Consider the following 16098-nt stretch of genomic DNA (forward strand, 5'->3'; position numbering starts at 1 on the left):
TTGTCGAATTTTCCGGGTTGCTATCTTGTCGAATTTTATGAATTTTCTGGGTTGCTATCTTGTCGAATCTTCTTGGTTGATTTTTTCCCAATTTTTTGGTCGATTTTTTGTTTGATTTTCTTGGTTTATTTTGTGGAATTTTCTGGGGTATTTTCTAGTTATTTTTCTTGATTATTTTTTTGTTGATTTTCTGGTTTGAATTTTCTTGATTTTTTTTGTTTAAAATTTTGATGATTTTTCTGGTTTGAATTTAATCTGAATTTTTTTTGTTATTAATAATAAAATGTCTCCCATTTATCTTATTTTTTTTAATATTATCTCTCACTTAACTTTATTTTTATATATATAATCTCTTACCCCCAATTATTATTGTTACACCCAATCATTACTCATATCCCAATACAACCCAAGATTCCAGTTTTCTTAAAAACCACCCAACATTCCTTAGGGGAACAACAAAAAGGAATGGAGGGAGTAGTTGTCAAACAAATTAGCTTGTTTAAGCTAATTTGCTTAGCCAAGCTAATTTATTATTTTCACTTCAATGGTCTAGCTATTAGCTTGAAACTTTTATAAATTTCAAGCTAGTCCCTATCTATAACCATTGGAGATGCTGTTATGGAATAGATTTTAGCACCAACCCCCGCTAACAGAACATATTTATACGAACACCAATACTGCAAATAAATCACACTTGTCAGCAAAATCACCCCCAATCTCTGAATCTCTCTTCTCTTTCTCTCTCTTACTATCTATCTATTTCCATAGCGTTATATGATCGAAAACTTCATCGTCGTTCCTCACTTCCGCCATGGCTAGTGTTCGATTCAAATTCAGAAGCTCTGCAACCTTTGATTCTGTTGATATTGGCGAACAATCATCAATTTCAATCCGCGATCTCAAATCCAAAATCGTCTTGAAGAAGCACCTCAATCTGTGTCAAGATTTCGACCTCGTTTTTTCTGATTCTATCTCCGGCCAAGGTTTTTCTTATTTTTATTGAATTTTTGTTAACATAAATTTGTTTATCTTGTCATTCGATTTCATTCTGACTTTGTTTGAGTTTTGGGCTGATTAATTTTGTTGTGGTTCTGTGATGAATTCAGAGTATAAGGATGAAAACTTTCGAATTCTGAGCGGTTCGAGTGTGATTATTAAGCGAGTGCCTGCGAATTCTCTCAGGTGAAATTTTGATGAATTTTTTTCTTGCAATTTGCTTGAATTTTTTCGTATTTAGTATACATCAATGATTTGTTTAACAATTTCTTTTATCGATTGGATTATCTCTGTTATGATAAGATTTGATTATGTAACTTGTGACTTGTGAGGTTCATATTGGCTGATAGGTCGAATTAAGTGATTTCTTAGTCTTGTTGGAGGTCTTTGAGTTGCTTTATAAATATTAGATGAAGCTTAACGTAATAGTCTAAGTTGAGTTAGCGCGCATAAATTGATAAAGGCGGATATCCGAAAATATGCATAAAACCGATGTAGGGATGTTCTGTTAAGTTTGTAGTAAAGCGATGTCAGTTTGGTTTAGCATGCTAATATTTCTCCTTTTTACAAAATTAGCCATTGAATGTCTCAGATGATCTCAATACTCCACTGCGGATTTAGTATGCTAAGATGAAGATTTATTCGAGTTTGATATAGTGATAGTTTATGTATTAGACCACATCTAGTTTTAATGTGCATGTATCTTCTAACATATGAAAGTTGTTCCATGTGTTGTATCAGATTCTGCATTAAGTAGCTAAAGATGAACTTGAAAAGTCCCCATAGACTCGTATAGCAGTAACCTAAATGTATCCGGAGTGGTGGATCAAAATTTATTTTAAGCAATTAAGCCATATCGTGTGACCTTTAATAACATGCATAATGCTTATAACTTCCGTGTATCCTTTTATATTGGAGATCTCTTTTAAAAGTTCACCAATGTTCCACGTGGAGTCCAATTTATGTGTCTAATAATTTGGATAGATGCGATATGGGACCGGCATGGAAAGTGAAAACTCAGTGTAGACTGTAGAGTATCAGATACTTAAGTTCTTTCTTAGTTTCTTAGATGGCTGGGTCTTTGTGCCTACATCAATCTAGTTGGCGCTCTAGGTCTTTAAATTTCAAACAGAACTAAAGAAAGCTCACAAGTAAAAAAAAAATGTTCAGATAATTAGATTGCCTTTGAAGTAATAATGAGCAGTGGGCTGGGGTAAGGATAGCCTCGGAAGTTAGGTGCAATTAGAATGGATTGTTTGTATTAATCACATTTATGTTAACTAACAACATTTCCTTGCCACAGTCCAAATTCTGGCCATATAACTTATTTGGTAAACAACCGATGCTCCGTATAGAGTTTCCATGCCCAGTTTAGATGGCATTCATTCTAGATATGTAATGCTTAAATTAATATTCCGTGTGGAACGTTGGTGATTTCTTAAACAATCTTCGGATAAATAGGATTAGTGCAGGTAGAGTAAATTTATTCCTTTCTTCACTACAAGGTACGGAGTAGAAGCTATGAAGAGTTTATACTGTACGGAAAATGCTGGAGTAAATTCTTGGCTTCTTTATGTGCTTAAGTAGCCAAATCCGGATCTGAAGGATTCTTTGGGAAGAATTTACCATTTTGGAGATATTTTAGGAACTACCGGAGGAGGCTCCTCAACAAACTCATGCTCTATTATTACTAGGCCTTTTAGAGGGAATTATCTGAGATTTTGTATTGATCTCCCTACGACGACAAGATCCAAAGACATTTTTGTACAGAGTTGCTGTTAAAACTGAGATCTTTCCCCTAACAGCATAGGTGAAATCAGTTCATACTAAGATGTTAATGCCACGTAGTGATACGTTGAGGGCATGGCTTGTCTGAAATGGTGACATATGACTTGACCTATCTAAAACACCAGGTTCAGACTTTTGAACTTGGAGCTACCTTAATAACGAACACTCTTGGTCTATTGAAAATGCCTATGTAACTCGGACTCAGCTAGAAGTTTCAGACACGGCCACAGGTCTAGTATCAAGTTTATGAATCAATTATCTTGTGAAATTGCAGATAGGAATAAGAATGGAAACATTAATTCTTCTTTTGGAAGGATATTTCTTGGAGTGGAAGTATTCAGTTTGTTTGCACATAGACATTTCATTAATAATGAGGAGAAAAGAGTGTGCTACTTTTTTTTTTCCAATGTTGCGAGCAAATGTTAGACAGAGACATTGTTATTTCATCTTTTCGCTTACTAACTTTTTCCTAGATGCCATCATGTTAACATTACTCTTTTGATTAAAAGTGTGAACCTGTTGTTAATAATGTTGAAAGTTATCCACTAATTCAGACAGAATAGGTAGCTGCAATGGTTCATTATCCTTTTTACACTTTTACTTCACTGTACTTCTATGGAATTTATTATTAAGCATTTTTGTCACTCTCGTGCAATGTGAATTTTGAACTTCTTATACGTGCAACTGTGCAAGAGGGCATGTTAGTGTATGTGTGTATCTCCCAGTAACTCACATGCACAAGTATTTGCAGGGATTCTGACATTTCACCAGGATGCCTTGGGGTTAGGGACGTCAAATGTGTAAGTGTCTTTCATCCCCTGTTGTATGTTGCTCATAGTGATGTGTTTATTCTTTCACTTCATACTTCTTCTTATGCTGTTTAAATTGTTAGCTCGAGTTAGCTGTGAGACTGTACGAGAATGTATTACTTTGTATTTATCATGTTATAGGTGTAAATTGAACGAAATTTTATCATAAAACAGAGAGATAAAGCTGACATATTTGTATTTCTACCTGGGAGTATATATAACACTCGAGTTTATAATTATTAGGGTTGTGGTATGGATCTTGATATGTCATGATTTTAGGTATGACTATTTTTTATTTCCTTTTTTTGTTTAAAATTTATAGAAAACATCCATTGAATAAAATCCTCATTTATAAACTAAAGCATGTGAATCACGCTCTGAAAGTCCTATTCCTTTAGAAACTAATACTCCGTAGAAATCACGCATAAGGTGACAATCATGTGTGCTGGCCCACAGTTTGTTAACCATAATATATTTTTTGAACTTATGCTTTTTAATGAGGAAAAAACAATTTCTCTCAGTGGGTTTGTGTTTATGACTAATCGAGAAAACAATTTCCATCAGGTCAGAAGAACAAACAAATTTTCTGTCCCACAGTTAAGATCTTGAATTTGCTACTTCTGTAAGGGGTATAACATAACTTCTAGCACTAGTCTTGTATTTTTTTGACTTACAGAGAAGATGATTTTCATCTGGTGAAACAATATATTTCCTAAAGTTGATATCTTCACAAGTCCCTGTTATTATAGTTGCACATGACACGGTATATGGAAAGTTCCTGTTGTTTTTTATAAACTTCAGCTATATAGGTGGACTTGTTGCTAAATACTTGGTGCGTGAAATATAAAATTTATTTGTATCTTGCAGGATGTTGGAGTTGACTTGTGTCCACCTTCTCATGCAAACTTATCTGGCACTGGAGAATTGATATTAAACAACAACGGGAAGAAGGATTATGTGATTCCAAGGTATGTGACGATATGTAATATGTGATACGGGACACAATGATACCCCTTCTTCACCTGTGCAAAAAAAGAAAAGGAGAAAAAATGAATAGAATTCTTGGCTAAGATATTTATGGTGTAATTATGGCATATGTGCATCTTAAATGTCATCCAAATATAATGACTTGGTAGGGACGATCATTAAGGATTCTACAGGAGTGTGCTGGGGATCAATTGAAGTGTCAAACTCCTTAATTAATTTCCTTATAGTGATCTGCATATGAAATTTATTTCTTTGGAATACTTACAGCCATATGCAGTTTGAAGTCTAAGTTAATAAGTGGAGATGTAAAAGAAATCTGTGTTAGAGAACATGTTTATGGCCTTTTTTCCTTTTAACTTGTCATGGATTTTCTCTCCCCATCCCCATTCCCCATCTCACTCTCTCTTTATTTTAACCAAGATCATAGGTCATAACTAATTTTGTAACGACATATCTGTGGTGACCGAAACATTACCACGTGGATTTTTTTTTGCTATGCAAACTAAGGATGACAGGTGGGGCAGGGTAGGTGCATGTCGCCAAGTCCAAAGGATTCAAGAATGCATAATTAAAAGCAGTAGTCAACCCATAAAATACTCCCCTTGTTATTTTAATCTGCAAAGTAAGCCAATAAAATTACTAAAAAGGTTAGTGGAATAATTAATGTTGGACCGTCTTCCTCCAACATCACTATTAAATGAAGAAGGCCCGCTTTTGTTCATCAAGGATGAGTGTCTGTTGTGGTCAACTTAGCATTGCCCTTTTTCACTGATAAATTAGGCAACTTGCTTGTATTTTTGCATGGTTGATGAGATAACTGTTTGTGTAATCGTATTGTCTGCCCTATATTTTTTAAAAACCTTTTTAGCTGTTCATTTCCTTGATGCATTCCAGTTGTGCACTAAAATAAACGTGCCTCTATTTGATAACAATGCTTGTTACGTGATTTGATGCAGATGTTCTCAGGAGTTACTAGTAAAATGTCAAAAGCTTGAGGCAGCTGAACCTGGCCAATCCGCTCCGAAAGGTAATATTATTTTACCATACCCGGTTTTACTCAAGAAGGTTGTTATATGTATTTATTTTTGAATGTTTTTCATCTTTTCAGATTCTAGTGCAAATGAGGGAAGTACGCTAGTTATGCCAAAGCCCAAAATTGAGGAGAAAACAGAGTTGAAGAGGTAAATTTTTGTAGAGATTTTATGGTACTTGAACACTATCAAATTTTTAGGGAGTTTGTGATGAGTATCCTGACTCCTGAGTGATATCTAACGCTGGCTTTTTTTCCCATCTGATTTTGTGAAGAACTTATCCTCCGAAACACTTATACATGGAGAACTGTGACATGCCATCCGAGCTGAAGTGTTCACTTTGCAGAACCTATTTTAAAGAGGCTGTCATGATACCGTGTTGTCAACACAGCTTCTGCGGAAAATGTAAGTTTTAGTATATTTATGAATCATTTAAGCTAATATTGTTGAGAGCTTTAATACTTTAGTAATATTTGCAAAGTTGCATACCTTGGGAGCTTTATTATTGAGTGTTAAATGCATATGCTCTGATATAACCTTTTATTGATATGGAATCCATAATTTTCTATGTTGGGTTTTAATGAACAATTTTGTAAATTATTCAAGTCAATTTTGAATTATATTTCACCACCTGACATATTTATTAGTAATGAAGTTTGGAACAATATGGAAACGTATATAACTGATGGTAGGATGTATATGCTACGAATCTCGGGACATCTGAATTTGCATGTGGACATGAAAAATGTAAATGACTGAACAGAGTGAACAGTGTTGTCAAAATATGCATTCTAGAGAGTTATAACGGGGCATTTACAAGCCTTTTGTTATATGCTTAATTTTCAACAATCTCCTCTCCTTGGACAGACTGACATATGCTGGAGAACTTGAACCTTGTTGTGTATATTTATTTTTTGCTAATTAAGTAGTTTCATTGGTACCAAAAGAGATTACAGCTTCAAAGAAAGGCGGTACTCTCAGCAACAAATAGAAACAAAACTTACAAAGAGAAGTAAAACACCATCTATTAAATATTATTCCCAAAAGTTTTGAAACCAATCCAAATCTGCTGCTGACCATCTTTCAGAAGTTTGATTGACTCTCCAACTGATGTCTTTCTTGATTTTCTTCACCACTGAGCTGGGTATATGGATAGCAGCATTCCACAAAGCATGATTTCTGGTTTGCCAAACATAGTAAAACATTTGCTGCAAGGACGGAAACAACCTTCTTCTGCATTTTCTATTTAAACTCTCTATCCCATTTCTTCCAAACAGTATGCACCTCATCTGCCGAATTAAATCTGACCCCAGTCCAATCACATATTACAACCTGACATCTTGGTAAATTTATATTTTTTTTTGCAAATGTGATTGATACTACAATTTAAAATCAGTGAAAACTACCTGACTGAATATTTCGCATTTAATCTTCACCTGATCCTCCAGCTACTTCTATCTGTGATTTCAAGTGCTAATTAGAGAGAACACCATACTTGTTATTCAACAAAAGGCTGTATAATAGAATGTTTAACCAATCTATAGACAGATGACCAGATTGGTAAGAATAGCAGAAGTTTGAACTAGGAAAACTAGAGAACATGACTTATTTGGAATATGCTTTGCATGAAGAGGTTCCCAGTGAAGGCGGGGTAACGGGGATAGAATGTATGCGGCCTTACCCTTTTGATAACAAATAGATTGTTTCCTTATTATCAGTGATCCTGAATGCTATGACTGTCCAATGCTGAATAGGTTGGTTCTAAATCTTCTAATATCGAATTGTTAAGTTCTGTAGTTTTTAGTCCATCATTTTTATCTTGTGACGTATCAACTATAGAAGTAGGTCCTTTTTTCAGCACTCCGATTATACAGACATACATCAACTTCTTCTCTGTCATTTTTTATCCTGTCGTATTGGCTTCTCTGAAAGTGGAAGGGGTTTATCATCTGTTTGGTATCCCCTCCTTTTGCAAACACAACCCACACCACAAATAGGAGGGGGGGGGGGGGGGGGGGGCGGGAATGAAAATATGAATACATGTCACTGGTTTCTTCTCAAAATAGAATTACCGATGGAAATAATATCTATACTAATATATTAAAAAACGTTCATAATAACGTATATGTGCCACATGACACCCCTCTATGCATTAGTAACATGCCACATCATCCACTCAATTGTAAACATTTTTATGATAAAGAAGGTCATTATAGAGTTTAAACTCGAGACCAACAAGAAATAAGGTAAAAATCTTACCACCAATCCACCATATCTATCTTTTAGTTGTGCATTCATACTAAACTCAATATATCTGACTTGGGTAAGAAGATATTTTTTTGTGTTTCTTACATGAGTACTTAAATCCATTTCTATTTAGGCCTTTTCTTTTAGTTTGTTGGAACTAAAACATACTCTAATTAATACCTATTATGCGGGCAATCTGTAATTAGAATGGACATGGATGCACGTAATGTTGAATTATTTAAATAGGAGTATATGGTTTTATGAGGTTTAATTTGTAATTATTATCATTCCAAAATTGACTACTCTGTATATACCTTATTTATTTGCAACATTCTATATATCCCGTGTTTTTGTTTAAAATTCATTTGTTGTTCTAATCAATAACCATATTTTTTATTTGCAACATTCTATGTATCCCGTGCTTTTGCACGGGCACATTCTAGTAATAGTCAAATATACTATAAAAGAAGATATACTCAAAGTAACAACCTGGGGCATTGCCCCGGCCACAAACAGTTCAAGCCTAAATCAAAAGTTAGCACTTCTCTATAATGTCAATTTGCAGCGAGCTTGTATGAACTTTTTCCCATAAAGCCTAAAAACTTTGGTGGAGCTTGATTTAATCTACTTTCTTGGCCGAGAGGTCTTATAGCTTCTCTCTTAATAATTTATGTTAATCAGGTTACTTATCTGTTTTCGAATATTATTAACAGGTATTCGTGCATCGTTGTCTGAGAATACAAAATGTCCTATGTGTTCCTCCACCAAATGCAAAGCAGAGGATTTGCTGCCAAATGTTTCACTTAGGCAAGCAATTGAGAGTTTTCTTGAATCCCAACTCTTACTGAATGGCCCAGAAAATGAGCTCCATAGATATGCTCCAGGTATTCTATGCTATTACATAATTCAACAAATTAGTACTCCGTAGTAAATAAGGTGTCAATATATTGGGGAGGATCTTGTTTACATTTACACAGTGTGAGCTTGTGTAATCATTTAACCATTACTTCGCAGATGGTGAATCTGGAATTCAAGTAAGAGACATTTCTTATGCTACAACTACTCCACAAAAGCGTTTGCAATTGAACCAATCTGTAACTCGGAAAAGTTCAAACCAGATAATGCCAAGCAAGTTACATGATTATGCTCATCCTGCTGCTAAGCGTACTCCTGATACAGTAGAAGATTTCAGCGAATTCGAAGGGGAAAATGAGCCGCAAAATATGGCTGAAGCTAATGAAGAAGGTAAGGTCTTAAACAAAATGATTTTATTGTTCGGAGTAAATTTTATTTTATTTTCAATCTATTTTGATGGTATTACTGTTAAAATTTCTCAATTTCAATAATCTTGTGTTTATAATTTTATTTTTTCTGTGTATGTTAACATGGCCCTGCCTGAACTTTTTTTATTTTTATTGCCAGTAGTTTCTTGGTCCAAGAAAAGGGTGGGATTGCATGTTACTGGAGGTATGATCTGTGTCTTCAACCTATTTTCAATTTAGATTGTAAGATTTTTTTTTTAATTAAAGCTTGTGAACTAAATATTGTATGATGTTATACGTTCAGGCGGAGAAAGGAATTTTACAGCTGTTGGACGACCAAACAAGGTAAGTGCTGAATCTGCTGAATTTTTTTATGTTACTGCTGTTAAAAAATAATTGAAAGTTTTTAACACTTCTCGTTTAAAGGTCAAAGTGTCAAAACTTCACAAACTTTGACCATAAATTCACACCAACATATAGGAAAAAATAGTCATGTGAGATCTTGGTAGATTCGTCTCAATGTGTATTTTTGAAGTATCGAAATTTCATTAGAGTAGCTTTTATTAATATGATACTAAAAAAGTATTGATGGCGAAAGTAGTGATTGGAGATTGTGTTAAAGCAAATGTTGCAATTAGTGTTTTGTTAGAACATTGTGAAGCAAATACCCAACTGTCATGATGGGGGTGGAAACCTATCCTTCTTAGACTTGGCCAGTAGTATCAGACATAAGTACGTGACCAAGTGTCAGACATAACCATATTATGAAAATTTCTGATTGGTTTTGGTCCACGATGAAGTGTCCAAGTGTCATACCCATGTCCAAGTGTCAAGTATCCAAAGGTGAAATGAAGAGTCGCAGCAACATAGGTGAAAATGGTGTTCATGGGCTAGTTCTTGGTGCTAAAATTTTCCTCATTCTCATTAACAGTTTAACGATCTGCTTCCTGAGAGGATCATAACCTGACAATGTTGTACAGAGGTTAATGGGCTAACCTTTACCCACGAGGCCACAACCTGTTCAATACGGCTAGAGCTGATATTGCATTTGGTTATCTTTATTTTTTGCTATGTCCATCAAGTTGCAAGGGGTATTTGTAGGGAAAAGGCTGTTGATTGTTTTCACGGTGTTGACTGTTTTCACCATTCACCTTGAAAACATCTAAGAACCTGCTTGACTAACTCGATTGTAGAGTTATTTCTCTCTCCAAAAAGGATCAAGTAATATGTAGACATAAGAATAGAGTATCACGTTTCTTTTACTCTAATTGCTTAAGGGTCCAAGAATATTTAGCACAGATTTAGGTGATTGATATAGAGAAATCCTCCATGCAAAGGTTGAATAATGTATGGATAAATTGGGTCAATCAGTCTGATTTCTCGAGAAGGAAAAAAATGCTTTGGTGGGGCAGTTGTTAATCAGGATGAATGAGGACGCTCCAGAGATCGCACGTATGGTCAAATCAATAGAGAGGGGAAATAAAATTTAGTGAATGATGCCTCTGTATACTTCATCCTGCAGATGTTTTATATGATATAGGTCCAACAAGTGTATTTATTGCTTGTCGCTCCCTCTACACCCACCACAATCTCTCTATAATTGGTCTATTGTTCAGTAGTAGTTAGCTACCCTTGGTTGCAAAGTTTCTATATCATATTCTTGTTAGAACATAGTGGAACTCTGTACGATTGACATACTGCTGTATTTCAGGGTCCTCGGACATGCTTTATGTGTGGGTCTCCAGATCATTTGGTTAGAGACTGCCCTGGTGCTGTTAACTGTAGCACAAGCAACTGGAATGGTAGTTTATTTATTTTTTCTGTTGATCATTTTAGTAGCTGGTTACATGCTTAATCGTGGCCTTGTGTGCGGTTGCTCATTCATCTTGTGATCCAGGTGTTGCCTCACTTCCTGGGGCAGTTTCAGGTTATCCACCAACATATTGGCCTGGGAGTCAACCTTATTCCAGGCCGTTTATAAATATGTACGGAGGCCCTGGGATGATGTTTTATAATACCAACACAGCTCCCATTTCACCGATGGGATTTCCTTCCTGTGCTCCATCTATGTATGGTGGCTATCCTGTTAGGTAATAACTATGACTTCTGCCTTCATATTTTCAAAGGTTATTGCCTACTAAGCGAGTAACATGAATTTATATGCTTATGCCTGCAAGCTGGGTTCGTATGTTCCTTTCATATGGAATAAAAGAGATAGTTCTATACCACTCCCTTGGCCCCTCTTGTACATGTTAAGAAGTTAGAGGTACAACTTATTATGAGGATTTAACAAAAAATGTACTAGTATATGGGAGCAAGGAAGATATAGAAGGGGGGAACAGGGTCAATTGTCCCACAAGATTTTTCTATGCTAGCTTTTGAAAAGTGTCCAGTACATCCTCTTGGTTGGAAGTATATGAGAACAATGTCTTGGGAACTCTATTGTCACCTGATTACTGAGCCCCTTGTGATATGAACTTGTCACTTGAATACTGAGCCGGTGAGCCCCTTGTGATATGAACTTGCACTTGGATACTTAGCCGCTTGTGATATGAACTTGTTATTGACATGCCCTTGTCGTAATGTGCTTTTTGAGATGCTGGAGAGTTTTAGGATTTTTTTCTATGAATTAATACAGCGTAGACTCCTTTTTGGCAGATTATAAGGAAGAAGAAGATGATTTTGATTAATAAGCTGGAAATATTACAGAAAATGTGAAGATATTCAAGCTTTCGAGAGGCTTGATTCTCTCTCAAGTAACACCCTAAAAGCTAAACACATCAATACTCAACATAATTTCCCCTTCTCTGATTTTCTCTATTCATAGAGTTCACTACCTACCTACCTACCTTCTTCTTCTTCTTCTTCTTCTTCTTCTTCTTCTTCTTCTTCTTCTTCTTCTTCTTCTTCTTCTTCTTCTTCAAGCTACTAACAACTTATTATAATGCTACTTCCTAAAGTGCCCCTCCTACTAACAGCAAATTTCATCTTGATTTGTTGCTTCCCTTGCCCCCACCCTTATCCTGTATTATCGTACGTTAGGTGACTGACATATGGATAATGGTGCAGTGGATATATGAACGTGGGAGGCATAACACCACCCGTTGGAAATTTTGCTCAGCAACCACAACCTGTAGATTATCTGGAGCTTCAGGGCTGTGCAAAACAGCAGAGTAATTATGATGTTGATATGGAAAGGTAATTCTTTGTATTGTTTGTAATCATACTTATGGTTATGTTTGCTGAGGAGACACTTTTTACTTGTTTTTTTCTTATGGGTTGACATCAGTCTGACTGAATTACTATGGGATGAAGGGTTAGTGGATGCAAACGTTATTCAGTATATGTAGGGGTGTGCAAAAATTCAGGATACCCTGAATCAGAACCAGAACATTCCAGAACCTGCAGTTACGGAATTTAGGTTCTGGTTTCAGGTAATAAAATTGAGGACCTGTAGCAACAGGTTTCGGTTCCGGTTCTCAATTTTTTGGACCAGGTACCCTGTAAACACTAATTCCAACCAGAACGAAATAAAAGTGGTACATAATTCCAAAACGTAAATCAATTCAAGCTCCTTTTTGGAAAATATAAATATAAAATAACAATTTAAGCCCAGACTATCAAACAATCAAAACCCAAATTGTAAATAAGATTTTTTTAATAAATTGGCAACATATTAGTTAAATCTATAATATGACAGGGTACCCTGACGTTTCCGGTTCTCATTTTTAGGAACTTGTTGCAACAGGTCCGGTTCCGATCTTTAGGAACCTGTTGCAACCGGTTCTGGTTCCTTGAAAATATTATCCCTGCTTGAATGGTTGTGAGTTCACAGAATGTCGATGTCATATTGATGTTAGCTAAAACGCTGTCCACCCCTCCACCCCCCAAATCACCTACAAGAACATGTAGGGGTGGTTCAGTTTTTCTTGTTCTTTCAGTTTCTCTCTAATTGTCTCATGATCAACTATTGGTCATTATTAGCCTTTTTCCTGTTCCATTAAAGCTGGTAGATATAGTACTGTATAATGTATCTTGTTGTGCTTCCTCCATGTAATTTCATGGATTTTGCTAAAGTGTTTCATATTCAATGCTTTTCCTTCAATTGTTCTTCTCAATTTATATGTCTTTTCTCAAAAGAAGGCATGTTTCCAACATCAATATTTATGTTATGTCATTTTCAAAAAACTTTGCAGAGGACGGATGTTTGATAGAGACCACAATGCGAATACCTACCCCGATTCTGTGGAAAGAGGTCCATTTAACTCTGGAGACAACTTTCCCAAGAGGTCAGAAGAGAAGCATAGAAATCGTGGCAATTCAGATGGTGATAATACATACCCTAATTGTAATAGACAGGGGAAAACTGCTCGCCATGTGGAGTGTGGAAGAGATCTTAGGATTTCTCAGTCAGATAGATCTTCTTCAGAAAAAGATGTGCTTAATAGCCAGATTCGGACTAGGGAAGACAGGCATGAGAAACTGCATAAAACCTCTAGAAGAAATGATGAGATAGGAGAGAAGCATGGCCGTAATTCTTCTCAGAAACATTATCAACCGAAAGAAGAAAGCAGTAAAAGGAAAAGGATGGAGTATGACGAAAGAAAATCTGACCGACATTCTCACAGCCGCTCCAGGTCTAGCTTGGAACCCAGTTATTCTGGTGATGTTTCAAGGCAACGGCGAGAAGAGTCCTGTCATAGATCCCGGAACTCGAATAAAGTTGCAAAATCCAATGGTAAGGAGATGCATAAAGACCACCATGGGAAGATTAAATATTCAGATGATTATGGAGAGGATTGTCACAGTCATAAACGAAAAAGATTTCGTTAGGGCTGGCAACACATGTCTTTTGAGGTAATAGTGTATACAAAAGGATCACATATTTCAACCTTGATCATCTTTTGATTAGGTAAATGTATCAACATGGTTTATACCTTTGGTTGTTTTTCATATTTTACCTAGGTGTTAAATTAGTCGTGGACCACACAGATTTGAACATGCATCTTCCTGTTCAGTTCTAATTTTGGTTCTTTGTTGGCTTTGTTGAAACAGATCTAGTAGAGTGCTCGGCTTTGGATTACTCATCATGATTAACCTTTATATATTCTTCTAACCCGCTTCATTTTCTTAGCTTGAAGTTGGATGCAAACAAATGAGTTTTTATCAAGAGGAGCACTGCTTGCACAGTTTAGATAATGGATGATCTTTAGTGAAGTGTCATCTTTTACCATGCGATTCTCCAAGCTGGTTGAGGTATGCTGCTAAGACAGTATTGTATTCAGGGTTTCTCCTCCAAGGACACTCTTGTCCGTCCGAGTACTTTGCATTCAGGTATGTATTTGACAATTGGTTCGGTTCAGCTCCCTCATTTGCGAACTACCCAGCTCAAAGTCTTGTGGTAGGGGAAAAAGTGTGCAAATAATTCTGGAAACAAAAAGGATGCTATCAAGACTTTGCTTGCAGTGGTTGATGGTCTGCTTGCAACTGTCTCTATAAAAGGAAGAGTTGCTGTAAAGGATATACTTTTTTTTGGGAGATTTGGAGGAAGAAAAGAAGCAGGAGAAAGGTATTCATTAGTGGATGAAAGGAGGGTGTGAGGAGGAGGTTTTTCTAGCACAGGCTATAAGTTATAACCTGTGTCAAATTCCCTCTTTAGGGTTCTTCAGGGAACTAATTTATAATTTTCTTCAAGGTCTCAAGAGGGCTACTTAGCTCATTAGCCTTTGAAACATACAAGGTAGGAAGTACTTCTGTTAGGATTGATTCAAGATTATTTTGTATTGGGTATATGTTGAGTTGTATCTCCAAAATGTGATACAGGGTGAAGAAGCTGTAAGTGGTAGAATTTAGTGTAAGGGAAGTTAAAATCCTCTGCTAATGGAAGGAAAACCGTGAAAGAATATAGTTGGTGGGGAAGACTGAAGAGGGAGAGAAAGAGCAAATTAGGTAATAGCCAGGTTTGCAGAGGGGAGTGAGTATTAGGAGCAAGTCTCTTGAGCCATTCTTTATTTTTGGTTAGGTCCTGAAGGAGCGGAGATAAGGATCTTACATCGATTTCAGAGAGAACAGGTTGAAACTTTCCTTTTATCTTGTTTTACTTCAGCCAGTACATTGAGCTACAGCTGGGGGTTTCTTTGTTTTTCTCTATGCTCCTGAATGTCAATGTCTGGCTAGACAACCTACATGCTGGAACTTCTCTTGTTTCCGTTAACACCATATTCATTCTTGATTACTGCAGCTGCTATTAGTCTATCCACTCCACCAGCCTAATACTCGTGGAGCCTCCTATCCCTTTTTGATGTTTCAGAGTCTATAACCTCTTTCTCCTCTTCCTAACAACCCCCTACCCAACCTTACCTCGTCCTATTTTGATTTGTAAGCCTGCAGAAAATCAATGTGTCTTAAATTGATCATCTCTTATCTTCCCGTTTCTATAGAACCGTCCATAACAAACTGGATGCAGCTTTTGGTTTGTTCATTTCCCCCTCCTGTAATCCTGTTAAAGTGTTGGTTCACGCCTCTTTACTTGCCTGAAATATGGGTGCCTATCATCCTGCTTATCCAGGCAGTCTTGATGCATGAACGTTGTGCTTTTCTTTCCCTTTCATTTTTCATTTGAGGTTTCATGAAAGCAGTAGAATGCAGTATCAGAGGCTAATATTAGTGAGAACCCCCCCCCCCCCCCCATACCCTAAAAAAATATACACACACGCACAGAAAAAAATTATAAAAACATATTCTCCATTTAAAAGGCAAGTTGGGTATGCACTTATGCATAGTCAGATCAGACTTGTCTCTGAGTTTTTGCGACTCCTAGCTGGTGGAAAAGGAGTTGTCAAGTTTGTGTTTGGTTTGAGCTTACTCTTTATTCAGGTTTGCTGGTAATTATAATTTTCTGATAATTTAGTCAATGTTGTGGTTTATTTTTTCCATGTCCGGTTATGAAAAATGGGTTATCTACTTTAGGGTGCAATT

At 36.2% G+C, this 16098-nt stretch overlaps 1 protein-coding gene across 4 annotated transcripts; it reads left to right on the forward strand.

Annotated features, from left to right (window-relative positions):
* The first annotated feature begins 667 nt into the window (after nt 1–667).
* On the forward strand, nt 668–14912 carry LOC110795102 (E3 ubiquitin ligase PARAQUAT TOLERANCE 3). Of its 4 annotated transcripts, none has more exons than XM_056842122.1 (16): nt 679–983; nt 1107–1182; nt 3536–3584; nt 4461–4561; nt 5537–5607; nt 5689–5761; nt 5886–6016; nt 8572–8742; nt 8873–9103; nt 9281–9325; nt 9425–9465; nt 10832–10922; nt 11018–11210; nt 12190–12318; nt 13317–13977; nt 14176–14912. In XM_056842122.1, exons 1-15 carry the CDS (start codon nt 812–814, stop codon nt 13951–13953), a joined length of 2211 nt encoding a protein of 736 aa, XP_056698100.1. In that variant the 5' UTR covers nt 679–811; the 3' UTR covers nt 13954–13977; nt 14176–14912. The 4 variants fall into 4 exon arrangements, with proteins under 4 accessions (XP_021855773.2, XP_056698100.1, XP_021855774.2 ...); XM_022000082.2 differs by having other exon boundaries at nt 14255–14912; XM_022000081.2 differs by lacking the exon at nt 14176–14912 and having other exon boundaries at nt 668–983; nt 13317–14125.
* Nucleotides 14913–16098: the final 1186 nt, after the last annotated feature.

The sequence above is a fragment of the Spinacia oleracea genome, chromosome 1 (genome assembly GCF_020520425.1).
Source record: "Spinacia oleracea cultivar Varoflay chromosome 1, BTI_SOV_V1, whole genome shotgun sequence".
NCBI lineage: Eukaryota > Viridiplantae > Streptophyta > Magnoliopsida > Caryophyllales > Amaranthaceae > Spinacia > Spinacia oleracea.